General features: G+C 37.8%; 1 protein-coding gene across 6 annotated transcripts in view; it reads right to left on the reverse strand.

Moving 5' to 3' along the window:
- The window catches only part of IL1RAPL1 (interleukin 1 receptor accessory protein like 1), a 694,430-nt gene that overhangs the window by 281,757 nt on the left and 396,051 nt on the right, over nucleotides 1-16,622 (reverse strand). The window contains exon 1 of one of the 6 annotated variants that reach the window (XM_048929693.1): nucleotides 15,329-15,409. The exons of the other annotated variants lie outside the window; for them this stretch is intronic. Coding sequence (XP_048785650.1) covers nucleotides 15,329-15,342 — 14 coding nt within the window. The 5' untranslated portion in view covers nucleotides 15,343-15,409. Of the gene's footprint in view, nucleotides 1-15,328; nucleotides 15,410-16,622 lie in introns of those variants that run through there. 6 annotated transcript variants of the gene reach the window in all.

Consider the following 16,622-nt stretch of genomic DNA (forward strand, 5'->3'; position numbering starts at 1 on the left):
ACTAGCTAATTTCACATTCAAATACTGACATAAATATAATCACAAATAAATATTACCTCATGATTTTAGAATTTCTAGAAGGATCTTGGAAAACAATCAGGCAAACATTTAAGAGTAATTCCATTTCTCTAAAGAACCAAGCAAAAAAACCCCAAATATATATTTATTGTTTTTCTTCACTATTCAGAGGAAAATGGCCTAATACTCTAATTTCTGTGGTTTGCTTAAATCACTTTTCTTCAATAATGGTAATAGTGGCTAGAGTCAGAAATCTTTCTGAGGAACATTCAAGTTTTCATTGCAACAGAATACCCTTTACTACATGTAATTTAGGATGCTGGTCCTATAAAAGAAGAATATCTCTGACTGTTTAAAGTCGCTATTCCGCCAAATGATGTTACCCCAAATCCCTGTCAGGCTGTCAACATGCTGGAATGCCTCTAATAGTTTCCAATTCTCTCTTCATTTCCACTGGGGAGGAGTGAGCGAACAGCTGTGTGGTACATAGCTGCTGCCTGGTTAAACAACAGCTTGTAAGTCTCAGTTCAGTCCCTGGGAATGTGATGGAGCAACAAGTCCTGGAAACAATTTCCAGGCACATGAAGGATAAGAAGAAGACAGTGAGTAGTCAATATGGATTCACCGAGGAGAAGTCATGTTTTACCAGCTTGATAATCTATGATGGAAGACTGGCATGGCAGATGAGAGAAGCAGTAGATATTGTCTACTTAGATCTTAGTAAGGCTTTTGACACTGTCTCCTTGAAGATCTTTGATGAGAAGCTGTTGATGTAGGGGACAGATGAGCAAACACTGAGGGGGACTGAAAACTGGCTGAATGGAAAGGACACAGAAGGTAGTAATCAGTGGCACAAAGCCTGTTTGGAGGCCAATAGCTAGAAGTGTACCCTAAGGATCAATTCTGGGTACAGTCCTATTTGACATCTTCATTAATGTTCTGGATGATAGGGTGAAGTGTACTCTCAGCAAGTTTTCAGATAACATAGAACTGGGAAAAGTGGCAGATAAACCAAAGGGTTGTGCTGCTATCCACAGGGACCTCAACAGGCTAGAGAAAAGAGTTTACAGGAACTTCATGAAGATAACAAGGAGAAATGTAAAGTCCTACACTGAGGGAGAAACAACTCCATGAATCAGTTATTCTGAGAGTGACTGAACACTGGCACAACTGCCCAGAGAGGTTGTGGAGTCCCTCTCCTTGGATATTTTCAAAAGTTATCAGGACCTAGACTTGAGCAACTAGCTCTAGATGGTCCTGCATAAGAGGTGCAGTTGAACAAGATGATCCATAGAGGCCCTTTCTGACATCAGCCATTCTTTGATTTTGTTATCTTGTGAGAATGGTTTTATTTAATGACTTCATGAAGTGTGTTCGACGTACACCTGTCTCCTGTACACAGAAGCACAGAGTTGATCTTATGTACTCACCTGTCAGGTGTGTATGGTAGTGAAATAATTTGGAGGGATAGTTTGTAGCTAAGTTCCCTAGCAGAATTTTCTCTCAATTGCCCAAAGTTATCATTCAAGGAACCTAACACTCTGCATGCCCTAAGAGGCACAGAGTTTTCTTCAGAGGCTCTAAATACCAACTACTCTGTCAGAAACCAAAACTATTGGGATGAAATAGAACTCAAAAAGAGTGGTATGAAAGCCAGAATAACACAACAATATGAGCAAAGAAAATAAAGTTAATGGGCTCACATAGCAGAAAAAGAGAGAAAACTGAAACAGTCTCTAGGTGGAAATTAAAAGGAGAAAGATGAGGTGAGTTTGCTGATTACATCTGGAGTATAATGGATGCAGTACGTGTGAAGCCTTTCAGCTCTCAGAAACTGCAGCACACAGTAGATCCCTCTGGCAAGCATGCATACTGAAGAGGGTCAAAATGCTAGTGTGTTAGAGTTCAGGAAATTTTCCGTATGTCTCTTTCTAGAGGAACTATATTTAACAAGCAAATAAAAAATCCTATATCATGAGTTTAAGAAAATTTTATAAATCACTGGAAGCATTTTTACATTCCCTATTAAGAGCAAATGCAACAAACTGTTTTCTTCCTTTCATTCTCCAGTGTGGTCCAATTTGTGAACCTTTAGCACCACTCAGCTACATTTCAAAACTTCTAATCTATATAACAGCTACTTAGATAAAATTCAGGCAATAACTCAGAAGTTACGAATACACTGCAGAGGGTATACTAGAACTGTATATATATCCTTGCTTTTGTCTACGAGACAAACTTCTTTATTATGAGTAAGAAGATATTCAGTCACCTACTTTACTGATGTACAAAACATATGTCATAAAATATGATAGAGATTTCTCCATAGTTTGACATGGATTTGTAAGGCCCTCTTTGCATTAAGCCAAAAGGTTTGGTTGTTTTTATAAAATATATTAATTTCAGATATATGTTTACATGTGTATTACTCTGTACTTAATCCGATGTGGTATCAGTTAATTCAATACAGAAATGCAACTACACAATGTGAAAATACAACAAATTTTTACATTAGGAAAGAAAAATAATACACACATTTTAATTCACACAACCACAGAATCATAGGGATTGGGAAGGACCTCTAGAGATCAAGTTCAACCCCTGAGAAAGCAGGTTCCTTCCAATATGTTGCACCTTGAATATTTCCATAGAAGGATAGTCCACAACCTCTCTGGGCAGCCTGTTCTGGTGCTCTGTCATTCTGACCATAAAGTTATTTTTTTTTTGTTTGAATGGAACTTCCTGTGTTTCAGTTTCTGCCTGTTGCCCCTTGTTCTGTACTGCATGCCACTAAAGAGTCTGCCCCCATTGACTTGACTCCTTCAGATATTCACAACCACGAGATTCCCATCTCATCCTTCTCTTTAGTCTGAACAGTCTCTCAGTCTTTCCTCATATGGGAGATGTTCCAGGCCTCACATCATCTTTGTGCCCCTGCATTGTACTCAATCCCTGCTGTTATATTCTATCTTGTAAATAACTATGTTATAATATGTTATAATACAGCAAATTAAATTAAAAGCCAATATAATTGCCACTGTAGAAAGAAACTAAAGAAAAGCTGGAGGTAGTAGAAGTGCAGAAAGTCTCACAGATATAACAATTTTGAATATTTCATTACTGCTAATATATGAGAGACAACCAGGTGGCTTGGAATAAAAGAAAGAGCAATTAATCTAAATAGACCTTAGTTCATTATTGATACAGAAGAATAAAGAATACAATCATTGCAGAATACTAGCAGTTGCTAACATCCCTAAAAGGCTTTGCTCCAACAAGTACCTCTGACTAGTGATAGCTGTACCATATTAGCAAATGTGTTCACAAATTTAAAGCAGTAACAGCTCTATTTCATCTGAATTAACTTCAAATGCTAGATTGTTACTAATAACTTTTACACACACACAAAAATGTATACTAACTTTAATTCTCTTTTATGTGATACATTTCTGTAGGACCACAGTATTTCAAGGAGCCTAAAGCAACAATGTGGACCATCTACTGATTTATGAATTTCTCTTGTAGCAGTCAAGTGCCTCTGGGATAGGAACAGTCAGTTAGTGTTGAGAAACAAATATTTTTCCATCATGTCTAATCTCAGATCAGTCTACTTGCTGATCACATGATACAGTCAGTTGTTTTTATTTTTTCTGAACGTAGTAATCAGAAGTGTTGATGACCTAGTCACAAATGTTCAAGAGAAGTGCAAAAACCACTTGTACCTGTTCCCATATATAAGTAAAGCTTTTCATTTACATATTTCATCCAACAGGTTCTCAAACACAGAAAAATTCAGATCTTACACATAATACAGCAATAGGAAGCAAGATACAATGAGAATTTTCTTTAAGACAGCAAATCAATTTAAATCCAATTTCTCTGAACAAAATTAAATTAGTGGGTAACTTTTCAGAGAGGAAAAAAAAAAGGAGGAGGAGGAATAGGAGACACAAGGGGAGAAACAGATAAGAGAACACACAGAATAATAGCTTGTCTAAATTTAAATTTGTAAAATATAGACATTGCATTTGAATGAACTGCCTAAAAGGTACTTACAGCCTGATTCCTTTGTAAAAAAGAAATCTCTTAATACATCTAGATGAGTTACTCTTATAAAACTGCTCTTCTTTCCAGCATTGGTTATAAATACAAACAGGTAATTAGCAAAATTGCCTTCAGCCTCACTAGTTAGAACTCAGCTGTGAATCCATACAGTTTAGTGTTCCCCAGGGCAGCATCCTTCATCACTTCTTTTTCTCACAGAAATTGGAGAACTGGGACTCTACCAGTTCATTGTCCACTCTGGTGTTTTAGCATGCATTCACTTCACCAGGAAGTCAGTTCAGGGGAGTATAGCTTATACAGAAAACCTACAGTTCTTGAGACTAGAAAAAACATGCTCTTTGGAAAGTTATCTCCACTTCCTCCCTAAATGTTAAGCCAGCTCTTATTTTATTTTGTTGTGAACAGTATAGCCACAAATTGCTTTCTATGTGAAGAATCAACTTCCATCTGAGGTATGTAGGATGACATTGTCTTCTTTTAGTAAAAAATGGCAGCATTTGAAATAGCAGTTGAGAGGGAAAATAGACCTCTGTTGATCTTGACATTGATAATCTGGGGCTAAAACATCTTTCTGCAGCTCCAAGTGCTCCAAGAATCATAGAGTAATAAGAAAGCCTATCAAATGCAGCAATGTCCACTAACTCTTTTCATATAAAACAACAGGCTACATTCTTTGTATATCATAGAATTGTAGAATCATAAAAAGGTTTGGGTTATGACCTTAAAGATCACTCAGTCCAAACTGCCTGCTGTGGGCAGTGCTGCCCCCCACCAACTCAGGCTGCCCAGGGCTCCATCCAACCTGACCTTGAGTGCCTCCAGGGATGAGACACCATCTTCTTCTCTGGGCAGCCTGTGCCACTGCTTCCATTATCTGAGTAAATAGTTACCTCTTGGTATCTAAATCTCCTCTTTTAGCTTAAAACCATTCACCTTTGTCTTATCACCATCTGCCTGTGTAAAAAGTTGGTCTCTCTCCTTTTCATAAGCTCCCTAAAAGGACTACTGGAAAGCCACAATGAGGTGACTCAGTGAGAAGAACCTTCTCTTTTCCAGACTGAACAAGCCCGTCTCCCTCAATCTCTCTTCATGGGAGAAGTGGTCCAGCCCTCTGGTATCCTCTGGATTTCTCCAACAGTTTCAAATCCTTCTTGTACTGGGAGTCCTAGGCCTGGATGCTGTATGCCATCTGGGGCCTCATGAGGGCAGAACAGAGGGGGAAAGTCCCCTCCCTTTCACTTTTGACACCCCTCTTTTAATGCAGTGCAGGATACTGTTGGCCTTCTGGGTTGCAAGAGCTCACTCTGGCTCATGTTCAGCTTTTTGCCCATTGGGACGCCCAAGTCCTTCACAGCACAGCTGCTTGCAACGAGTTCATCTCCCAGTTTGTACTCAGATCTGGGATTGCCCTGACAATCCCTTGCATACCTTTTACTTTTCCTTCATTTGAAGGGAATGTTTATACTTGAGGTACACAGCCTGCCATGATACTGACTTACTGAAGAGTATATTAATTAAAATGACTTAACAGGAAATTAACTTGTTGCAGAACAGATATTTTCCTTCAACCTACACCATAACAGCAAATTCATTTTTTGCCCTGTCAGTATCATTTTTAGAAAAATATCAAGCTCTGCATTAAGAAGTTAGTTATTTATACCAAGTTTAGTACAGTATTTTGCTATTTACCCAGGCAAAGAAACTGCAGAAAGCAAACAGGAACAAAAAAAAAAAAAACACCAACACTATCTCTTTATGTTTCCCCTAATCATACAAAATGTGTTGGGAATGTAACCTTATTTCCAACTCTTCAAGAAATTCACATTTAAAAAGAAGATCTTGAAATGTCTTTCCTTCACGGTAGTTTAAATTAAATTATGTAAACCTGGCCACTTGTAACAATACCCACTTTTTATAAATGGTTGATTCCATTTAAGGGAAAACCTCCTGCCTTTAGACAGATATGGGATTGTTTGAGGATGTGCTTTAAGCCTTCGACCACATAGTAAGAGAGGAAGGCCAAGGTATCATACTGCAGCCAGAACTTTTACCACCTAGTAATGTCCTCTCCACAGTGGAGTTTGATACCTTCAGCAGTTTGTGGGTTTCAAACCATTTTTCAGGAAAGCACTTCAAACTTTCGACATAAAGTTAAGGTTAATCTTTTTCTATTGTTGCTGATGTTTTTTGATCCAAGATCAGGAATGGCTGGCTGTTACTCTGTTAGCTGAAATCACAAATTGCAATTTTCACAAAGCTTCCAGAGCCAAAAGACCTGGTTTAGTAGTAAGGGAGCAGAGAAAGAGAGGAAACGTGAAAGGAGACAGACAGCTGCCATCTGAAATTTTCCACTGCACCTTTGGAATTATCTCCAGTTTCCACAACCCAGAGGGCCAGCCCAGTTTGAAAACTGCTTCTGACCTCAATTGAATTACATAAGAACTGATTTCTGTACTCAAGGGTCTCTTAATTATGTGCTCGATATTATGAAATCAGTCAATTCACACAAGCTTCCAGGACTATTCGAATAACAATGCTCTGCAAGATATTTGTTTTAATATGTTCAAATTAGCCACAACAGGAAATATTGATCTTTCTTAGTGTCTTCTATCCTTGAAAGCATAAAGTTTATATGTTATAACTTCTAACATGTTTGGTACCATTCCGTATTTCCTTTTCCATCAAAATGTGGATGTACAAAGTTGTTATTAGAATAATGTTTTCCTTATGCAAAAGAGAACAACTGACCGATGCGAAAGACCTTTTATTGATGTTCATGATAATAAAAAAGAAATAGAAATCAGTCTCTAGAAAGGGAATTTAATATTTTTGTCCTAGTAATACCTTAAAGATTTTTTTTTATGAGTGAGTTAGGAAAAAAATAAGCATATACACTTTTTTATTACTGAACATTCTGTATTATCTGACTATTTTACAATCTAAGTGAAACTTATCCCTTTCAATCTGGAATCAATTTGACATTGATTTCCACATTAAATTAATAAAACCTCATTTTCTTAATAAAATGTGTTTGAACAAAATTATGGCAATAACCTTAACCAGAAACTTTTACCGACAATTATACTGAAGGACAATTGTACAAAATTAACCGACCTCTCCATAAAAATAAATAAATAAACAAACAAATAAATAAAATCTTAATGTTAAAGCATACTTACAGATAAATTTCTTCAAAATTTCAGACAAAGGATCTCATGCTCCTACAACTTAGGAATATTAAATAGATATTCATGCACTGTATGTGTCTTCATATATGTATATATATATACACCAGTAATATAGGAATAGTTGGGATTTCAGCAACTGTAAAACTAATCACAGAGAGTATGTGAATGTAATATAAGAAATATGTCATGTACAGTTACATGAAGCTTTTTATATAATACTGTACCTATGCGTTATAGGTATTGTGAGGAAAGCCCCATTATAAAAACAAGTTTCTAAGAACATATGTGATATGTGAAGTCCTTCAGGGAATAACACAACATTGGATTACAGGTTGGATCTGGTTAAAAAGATTGAAGTCAATCAAAAAGACATTATAATTCATAGACTATATATGGTGATACAATATGGACCCCTACTAGTCTGCATTTAATAGCATACTGAATATTTTTAATGCAGCTTACAAATGTAGTACTAAGTTAGATACTCATTTCAGATTTCCTGGGATCATTAGAGAAGAAATTTTGGGCCAGTGAGTCAGAAAGTGCTAAAACAAAAAAGTGTCAGAATGACACTGAATGTTTTCTCTGTAGTAGATCGATATATTTTCCCAGAGGAAACAAGGAAACAGAATTATGAAGAGACGTATGAGTATCGTTTCTGGTTTCCATCAATTACAGTAGGATAATACCTTAGCACAAAACCCTATATATCACCTTATAATTCAGTCTTTTGTTGGAATCTATGTGATCATGAAGGAGAGTATAGTTAAAACCTTATTTAGCACCATAAGCCAGAATAGCAGAAATGTAATACTAATACTTCCTTAGGAACTGATGAGTTCAAAGAGTTTTATTATTCCTCCCACTTGATCCATTTATAGAAACAAGAATGGTTGAGGTTGAGAGAGACCTCTGGAGGTCATCTAGTCCAAATTCACTGCTCAAGCTGTAATGTCCAGAGCCATTTTCCCAGGACCATGTCCAGGTGGCTTTGGAAGATCTCCAAGTGGACTGATCCTACAACCTCTCTGAGTAACTGTGCCAGTGCTGTCAATCACAGCATAAAAATTGTTTCTTGATGTTCAGATGAAACATCCTGTGTTCCAGTTTGTGCATACTGCCTCTTGTCCTAATACTGAGTACCACTGAAAACTGCCTGGCTCCATCCTCTTTTTACTCTTTCTTAAGGTATTTATATAAATTCAATGAGCTTTCTCTAAGCTGAACAGCACTAACTCTAGCAGCCTCTCATTATAAGGCAAGTGCTCCAGTCCCTTGGTTGTGTTTATGACCCTTCACTTGAACCTTTCCAGTATGGCAGTGTCTCTTGTACTGGGGGCCCCAAAACTAGACACAGTCCAGGAGTGGCCCCATCAGTGCTGAGGAGAGGGGAAGGATTACACCCTTGACCTGCTGGCCATGCTTTGTTTCCTAGCTGTTGTTTTTTTGGTCTTGTTTTGTTAAATTCCTTATTTTTTATTTTATTTTCCCATGCAGGAGGTGGGCTGGGAACTGTAAAATAAAATACATTAAAAAAAAAAAAAAAAAAAAAAAAAGAAAAAAAAGAAAAAATAGGAGAATGAACAGATATAAAATGGGGAAAAAAAAAACAAAAACAAACAAAAGAAAACCATGTAGAGCCAGAGGCTCTTAAAATGCTGGCTACCATTTTGGTGCATGAACTAGCAGCTGTGCCTATGCAATATTCTGATGTCAGGAATAATTGGGTGTTACTACGTTCTGATGACTCAGAAGGTCATCAAATTCTGGAACATTTTTACCAGCAAATCATTCTTCTTGCAAATGCAATGCACCTTCTTTTATACTCCTAAACTGAAAGCTTTATTGGAAATAAAGATGTTGAATGGCTTCTCCCTTGTTCTCTCTCTTTGCTTGATGAAATCAAGGACAGCTGCATACCTTTATTGCTGTCAAAAACCATGTTTCTACCTTCACTGGCAGGCCCCAGTCAGAATTTGTGAAGTCAGCACAGCTTCAAGTTTCAGATTTATGAAACTGTATACTTTCATTTCATTTAATTATCAGCAACCAAAATAAACAACTCTGAGGTGAAAAGTAAAAAGGCTACAGTTTTCAGCTGTCCCAACAGACAGAGATGTATGAAGATAAAGAACAGAAAGATGCCAGACACCACAACTATGTATTTTCATTTCTTGTTTTAGTCCTGAAGCTTGCTGCTACCTCTCAGACTCGGAAGCATGAATCATCCAAAATACCCAGACATGAAAATCCAAAGCCATGTGAATAGCAGCAATATGAATATATGAAAGCATTTCTGCCCAGACGGTTTTGAATAATTTTACGTAATTCAAGCTGTATGTAGAGTGCATGTTTTTTTAGTTTGACAAAATAAATCCTGCTTTGTAGATTTTAATTCACAACTAAAATGTGAAAGATAAATGGAGCAAATCTAAATATATTTCTGATTATTTAAATTCACTTGCACTTCTTTTTCACTTGAACCATGGCCCAGTCTTTATATGTGTCTGTACTGGTACAGTTTGGCACAGGCATATGAGGTAGTAGTCAGCGAGAGAGCCTTATTTCTTGGTGGTCTCACAGAAAATTCAGCTTTATTTGTCAGAAAAGTAGAATCTCTACACTGGCTTGTTTGGCTGCTCCATTCTGCAGCAAGGCAGTGTTTGTAATTGGTCTGATGCTGCCAGCTTAATCATTTGCTGTTACTTGTGACCTAACTTCATACCGAAGCTCCTCACTATCTAAACATAGGAATAGCAGCTCAATTCACTTCATGAAGTCTCCATGGCTCAGAACAATGCCATTGGTATCTATAGCTGGTAGAGAATTGAGTGAATATATAAACACCTGAATAGAAAATTTAACTTGTGTTGTCATTTATGTGCCAATGTCTGTTATGTAATATTCTTTTTGCAGTTGAAATAACAAAAGTAACAACTTTTTTTTTCAAACTGGGGGAGAACAAAGGGAATCTGTAAATTTCCGTATCAATTATATATTTTGCCACATTTTTTCATGGATGAATTCTTATCTATTTGCAACTATTTAAATACTAAAACAATTAGAGTTAGATAGCTATTTTCTTTGCATTTGTTCAGATACATGGCATCTTCTCCCACTCTTAATATCTTTGTTAGAGGCAGCTGAGCCCAGCACCCAGGCAGATGAAAGGTTGCTGCAGCTCTGTGCCTGGATGAGCATGTGTATGCGAAAGATGAGCACGCCTACATATCTTCACATTCATACCCATATGCACATCCAACCTCAAGGACAGATGCCTACATAAACGTATATTATTTGCATAAACTGCAGTTCTAGCTTGGGGCAGTTCACCTGCAACGGCTGATCAACTCTGAGGTCTGCTAATGGAGTATCAATTCACACTGCAGGTAACTCCAGTCCAGGAGCTGCTCCCAGGTGCCCTACCCTCTCGAGCTGCTGGCACCCGAGCACACGAGGCTCGCAGCCCCTTCAGTTGCTAGTGCTCAGGTTTCTTAACCTACTCACCAGTCAGAGAAGATTCAGGTTCCCTCAAGTGCACTAGCACCCATTCAATGTAGACAACACAGCCACAGAGAAGACAGAAACAGCATACAAAAAGAAGATGGAACATACAGTTTCTCAGAACTGTTGTTGTGTTGCATAAAAAAAAAAAAAAAAAAAGACATAGGACTAGACAGATGAACTGTTGTTACTTTTTGACAACATTTGCATAAAAGGTCACCCTTTTATAGTGCCTCTTCTCTAGAAAGTAATATCTAAATACAAATCTTTGGAGTACAGAGTTGGATTTGAATAATGGAGGTTGGTACTCTCCCCCTTGTTGCAGCCCCCAGCATTAAGCTCAGCAGGCAGACATGCTGGAGGCAACAAGAGGCCAGAGACTTGGGACTGTTCTGGTGGCTGGGTGGTGCATGGGGAAATGGGGTGCATAGGGAAGCCCTGCCCATGCTTCTTGCACAGGCTGATTGTTTACTTAGTGTGAAGGAAGAGTTACATAAGACAGTGAGCAACTTTGGCGTGCAGTTTTCATGCAGTTTTCATTGCAGAACCAATTCAGAACCTGGTATTAGATTCAAATAACCACACTGAAACCCTTGGCTTTAGCTTTGCTGAGTTCAAAGCAGTAGGGTCAGTGGTAATGTTGCATACTTAGTCCCACTGTCATTAAAATTAATGGAAATTTACTCTAATTTTCATCTGAGAAGATTTATACAAGCTACATATATAGAAGAGATACACCGGGAGCAGGCTTTTGCAGAAGACAGAGGTTGCTGTCTATATACTACGATAAACAGGTGAAATGAAGGAACAGAAAGAAGCACTCTGCTGTTAGGCTGCTTGGCCGCATCTGTGTTACTCAACTACAGATACACTGAGAACCCCTGGCTTTAGGTGTCCTGCAATGAGTATCCAATGCTCCACATTAAACAGCCCCATACAGCAGGGCTGAAAAGAAGTAAATAACCTTCTTGCTGATGGAATAGCTAAGGTACAGGGTTTACTTCTAGCTGGAGGAGGTTGTATTGCAATAATTTCAGGAATGTTGCTGGTTATGTAGAAAGGAAACATATGCAATATATCTTTAACATAATTTACAAAAGGAAGGAGAAGGAATGGGAACACTAGTGACTTTCTGAGACTGAGAAGAAAATTTAGGCTGAAAGGCAATTTTATGAGTCTTGTCCAAGTCCACGATCAGCTTATATGTTGTGCAGGAAATCTGTGGGGAGGCTACAGGAGCTCTTTGCTTGGAAAGGGAAAGGTTCTGTGCTCAGGAACACGGCAGTAGAAAAGCAACTCCATGCAGCCGTTTTACGCTGCTGACCAAGGAGCCATGAGAACTCCAAAAAAGTTGGCTAACTCTCATTTGGCAAGTAACACGTTCATTTTTGGCAGACCACTTTGGCATTTTTCCTCCTGGGCTTCTTCCTCCTTTATTGGCTGGGCATAGCTCAGCACTGGTGTTACAGGAAGCAAAGGACTGAGAAATTAATGCTGACTTCCAGAGCAATACTTTAGCCTCTCAATCCCTGTACATAGGTAGATATTTGGCCCCAACTCTGCACTTACTCCATGTCATTTTACCATGACGCAGTGATTAGAAATTTATAGAACAAAATCCTCCAGGCTATTCATGCTAAAAGCTGCTATACAGTAACCACATCATTTTCCTCTGTGTAACTAATGAGAATAGAATACAAATAATTACTGTACAGGGTGAAAAACATCTGTTGTGAATATGACATAGGAAAGATAAATAATTGCTAAGCTTGTAAGAACAATAAATATACTACATGTATTTAAGTTTGAAATCTGTTGACATGGTAGATACATTAGTTGCTGAGTGGAGAAAGGGCTCAAACATTTTTTTTCTGATTTTGGAGAGAACTCTGTTCTTTTAAATACACACCTCGATGCATTTGGCTGGCACAACTGTATTTCCACATTCCCTAGGCTTTTTACAGCTCCCTCCTGTTTACCTGCTTGCTGCTCCCATGGGTGCCTGATGTAGTGTAAGACTTAATAATAAAAAAGATAAATATTCTCAATTCGGTTTTATGTTTCAAAAAACAAGAGCTTGTTCTTCCAGCTTTTGAAGAAAATAAAATATCTGTTTTTAAACTACCCATTCAAGGAATGTGTCCTGAAAGTTGACTATATCAGATAACTGACTTCCAAATTTAAAAAAAAATTGTAAGGTAGCAGAATATAGCCAACACAGGTTTTGAAGGGAAAGTCCTGCTCAACTGATTTAATTCCATTTTACAACGAGGTTAACCATCTGGTCTCTTCTCTTAGGTGACCAGTGATAGGACAAGAGGCAATGGCCTTAAGTTGCACCAGGCGATGTTCAGGTAGTATATGAGGAAAAAAAAATCTCAGAAAGAGCGGTGATGTACTGAAGTGGGCTTCCCAGTGAGGTGGTAGAGTCACCATCCCTGGGGGTGTTCAAGAACTGTGGAGATTGTGACATGGCTAGTGGGCATGGTGAGGATAAGTCGATGATTGGACTAGATGATGTTAAAGGTCTTACCAATCTTAATGATTCTATGATACTACAGGGCTCAGACAAGAGTACTCCTCACCAGCCCGCATACTGGACAACTTTTATCTTCTCTTCCATCTATGCCTTTTCTTTTACCCTGTACTACCTCCTTTATTCCTACACTTCATCTTTTTCTCATCTTTGTTCTTCCTCTAAATGTTTTTCCCAAAACGCATCTCCTCCTTTTAACCATACTTTTAAAAATAATCCAAAAATGCTTCCCTACTCCCTACAGCATCCCACAGTGAGTCCTTTAAATCCCCAAGCCTGAAGTACAAGGGCTGCTCAGAAAGTAATGCCTCCTGCTTTACTATGTTGCCTCATGATAACAGAGGCGGATGTTGGTGGCATGGCAGTAGACACTGGACCTTCCCATCCATATTCTGTTACATTTTGTTGCCATGTGACAGATGGCAGCAAGGTGGCAGTCTGACAAAATGGCATCAGAAGTGGAAGAAGACGCTTTTTCTCTTGCAAGATACTAATGCCGGACCCTACACCAGTTTTAAGGCTGTGGAGCACATTGTTAATCTTAGCTGGATTCTACTACCACACTGACTATATAGTATGGATTTGTTGCCTACTAAGTTCCATCTGTTTGGGCTGATGAGAGATGGTCTGTGTTTACTAGACACTCATTACTTTCCTAGCAATGGTACCATCATAACAGCTGTGAAACAGTGGGTCATCTCTGCCAGTGCAGATTTTTGAGTGCAGCATGCAGGCTGTTGTTTATTGGTGGCAAAAATGCATAGCGAATGGTGATGACTATCTTCAAAAACAGTGTTTTGTAGCTGAGAATTTGCTCAATCAAACAGAATTATTGTGATTTTTGTATCTGTTGTAGTTTCTACACAAATAAAAAAAATACATTACTTTTGGAGCAGACTACATACCTATTTTATGACACAGAGACTCTTCAGATGACTACCCTGGGTGGCTTTTCACCCACAGCTCATGGTTGTGTCTCACCAATCAATGCTCCCTTGACCCTTAACAATGCTTCTATGATCACCTTTAGGCACTAAGCCGTCTAACTGTACCACACAAAGAGGAATAGGCAATGTACCAATTGATTTATTTTAAAACTGAAGATTTTCAATTAGTACTTAAGGATGGGGCACTCTAAAAAGGCTTCAGGTTTGTTCCAAGTCACCTTTATTTCCCACCTAGGTCCTTCCCTCTCCTGGACAATACTCACATCAATTTTCCCTGTGTTTTTCTATACAAGGTTAGTTGTCCTTTCTGTACTATTCAATCTGAAGACTTCAAAATCCATTCAAAGTGATTTTTAAAAATGACGTCTTTTGATTAAATTGGCCATAATTTGTGAGCATGGTCATTACTAATTTTGAATCCATACCGCTCTGGTAGTACTGTTGTCTACTGATTTTCTATAGTTTTCCAAAAATTTCCAGCAGATATACACAAAATATATAATTAGCTTCTGCATATTCCTAAGCAACATAAAAATGCAACTTCTGTTTTAGTGAATATAGCTTAATGTTCAGTTTTGTGGTAATGGTTCTTCTGGACTTTTCTCTCAAATTTATGGTTCTCTTTGTACACACAGTTTAATGTATTTCAAAATGTATTTTCGGACATTACAGAATTCACTGCAGTATCAGTACAACTTCCTTATGTCTCAAAAATTTGCCAAACATTTCCTTTCATTGTGGCCAAGAAAATACTAGAAATATTTATCTTCTAAGGTAACCAGTTCTGGAGCTATTACAAACAAAATACAAATAAAACACTAATTCAAATGCCAGGTGACACTGTGAGATACTGTAACTATAAATGCCACCAAAAAAAAAAAAAAAAAAAAAAACACACAAAAAAAGTACTGTGAGGAGAGACACAAAGACCACTGAAACATTTCAGAAATAAATCTGAGGATCTTTGTTTGGTTCTTTTGTTGTTTGTTTGCTTCTTTTTACCAGTGATAGTTATAGGAAACCTTCCATCATAAGACAGAAGATTTCAAAGGAAGCATGGCCAGTCTCACCTGGAGTACTGCATCCAGATGTGGAGTCCTCAGTACAGGAGAGACATAGACATGTTGGAGTGCATCCACAGAAGAGACACAAAAATGATCCATGGAATGGAGCACCTCTCCTACAAGAACAGGCTGAGAGAGCTGGGCTGGGGCTGTTCAGCCTGAGAAGAGAAGGTTGCGACATGACCAGCTAGCAGCCTTTCAGTATCTAAAGGGGAGCTACATAAAAGAAGAGGACAGATTCTTTGGGTGAGTCTGTGGTGATAGAACAAGAGGAAATGATTTCAAGCTCATAGAGGGTAGATTTCGGTTACATACATGTAAAAAATCTTTTACAGCAAGGGTGATGAAGCACTGGAACAGGTTGCTAAATGACATGCTTGATGCCCTGTCCCTGGAGATTTTCAAAGTGAGGCTGGATGAAGGCCCTCGGCAACCTGATATAGCTGTGGTTTCCCCTGTTCATTGCAGAAGAGCTGAACTAGGTGGCTGTCAGAGGTCCTTTCCAACACTAAGGATACTATGATTCTATGATAATTATGGAACAGCAACTGTTACTCCATAAAACTGAAACTTCCTGTACAATCCATTTCCCTTTCCTCTACTTTTTGGAACAGAAAAATAACTCATAAATATTTCAATTTCCAATTACTTAGAGATAAAGAGCAACACTGAAATGCTGAGATCTTGACTAAGCACAATTTGTAGTACACCAAGGAAAGTATGCAAGGAAAGGGTTTTGCTGAATTGTGAAAACTAATGCAACACAAAGCTTTGGAGGAACATGATTTTGAAGTCTTCATATTATATTCCATTTGCTTCTTCTGCTGGTTGAAATTTATGAAAGAATCTTGATACTATTGAGATCAAAAGTCCTATGGGCTTCAATCTACAGAGGCACATTTTTCCTTTATAGATGTGAATGTTGGTGTTAGTGGCAAGAACATCATATTTACTATGCTTCTGTAAGACATGTTGATGACAGAAGTATTAGTCCCTTAAGTATTTATTTGTTTGTTCTGTATGGATCCCATAGAATTACAGATTTTTTTTTCTGAAATTGTATTAAGCACTTTCATTGTAGCTGCTTTTTGAATATTAGTCCTTCATACATAAATTAGTACAACATAGCTATTAAATGAAATATATAAATATATGTATGGATGTACATAGAAATGTTAATTGCCTCAGAAATAAAGAATATGGTACCTAAAGTGGAACAATGAATACTTTCTGTTTTATGTATGTTTGAATCTAGTAATGAATAAGTTGGTTAAGATAATTCCTCATAACAGTTAAAAAA

Source organism: Lagopus muta, chromosome 1 (assembly GCF_023343835.1).
Source record: "Lagopus muta isolate bLagMut1 chromosome 1, bLagMut1 primary, whole genome shotgun sequence".
In the NCBI taxonomy this organism is placed as follows: domain Eukaryota; kingdom Metazoa; phylum Chordata; class Aves; order Galliformes; family Phasianidae; genus Lagopus; species Lagopus muta.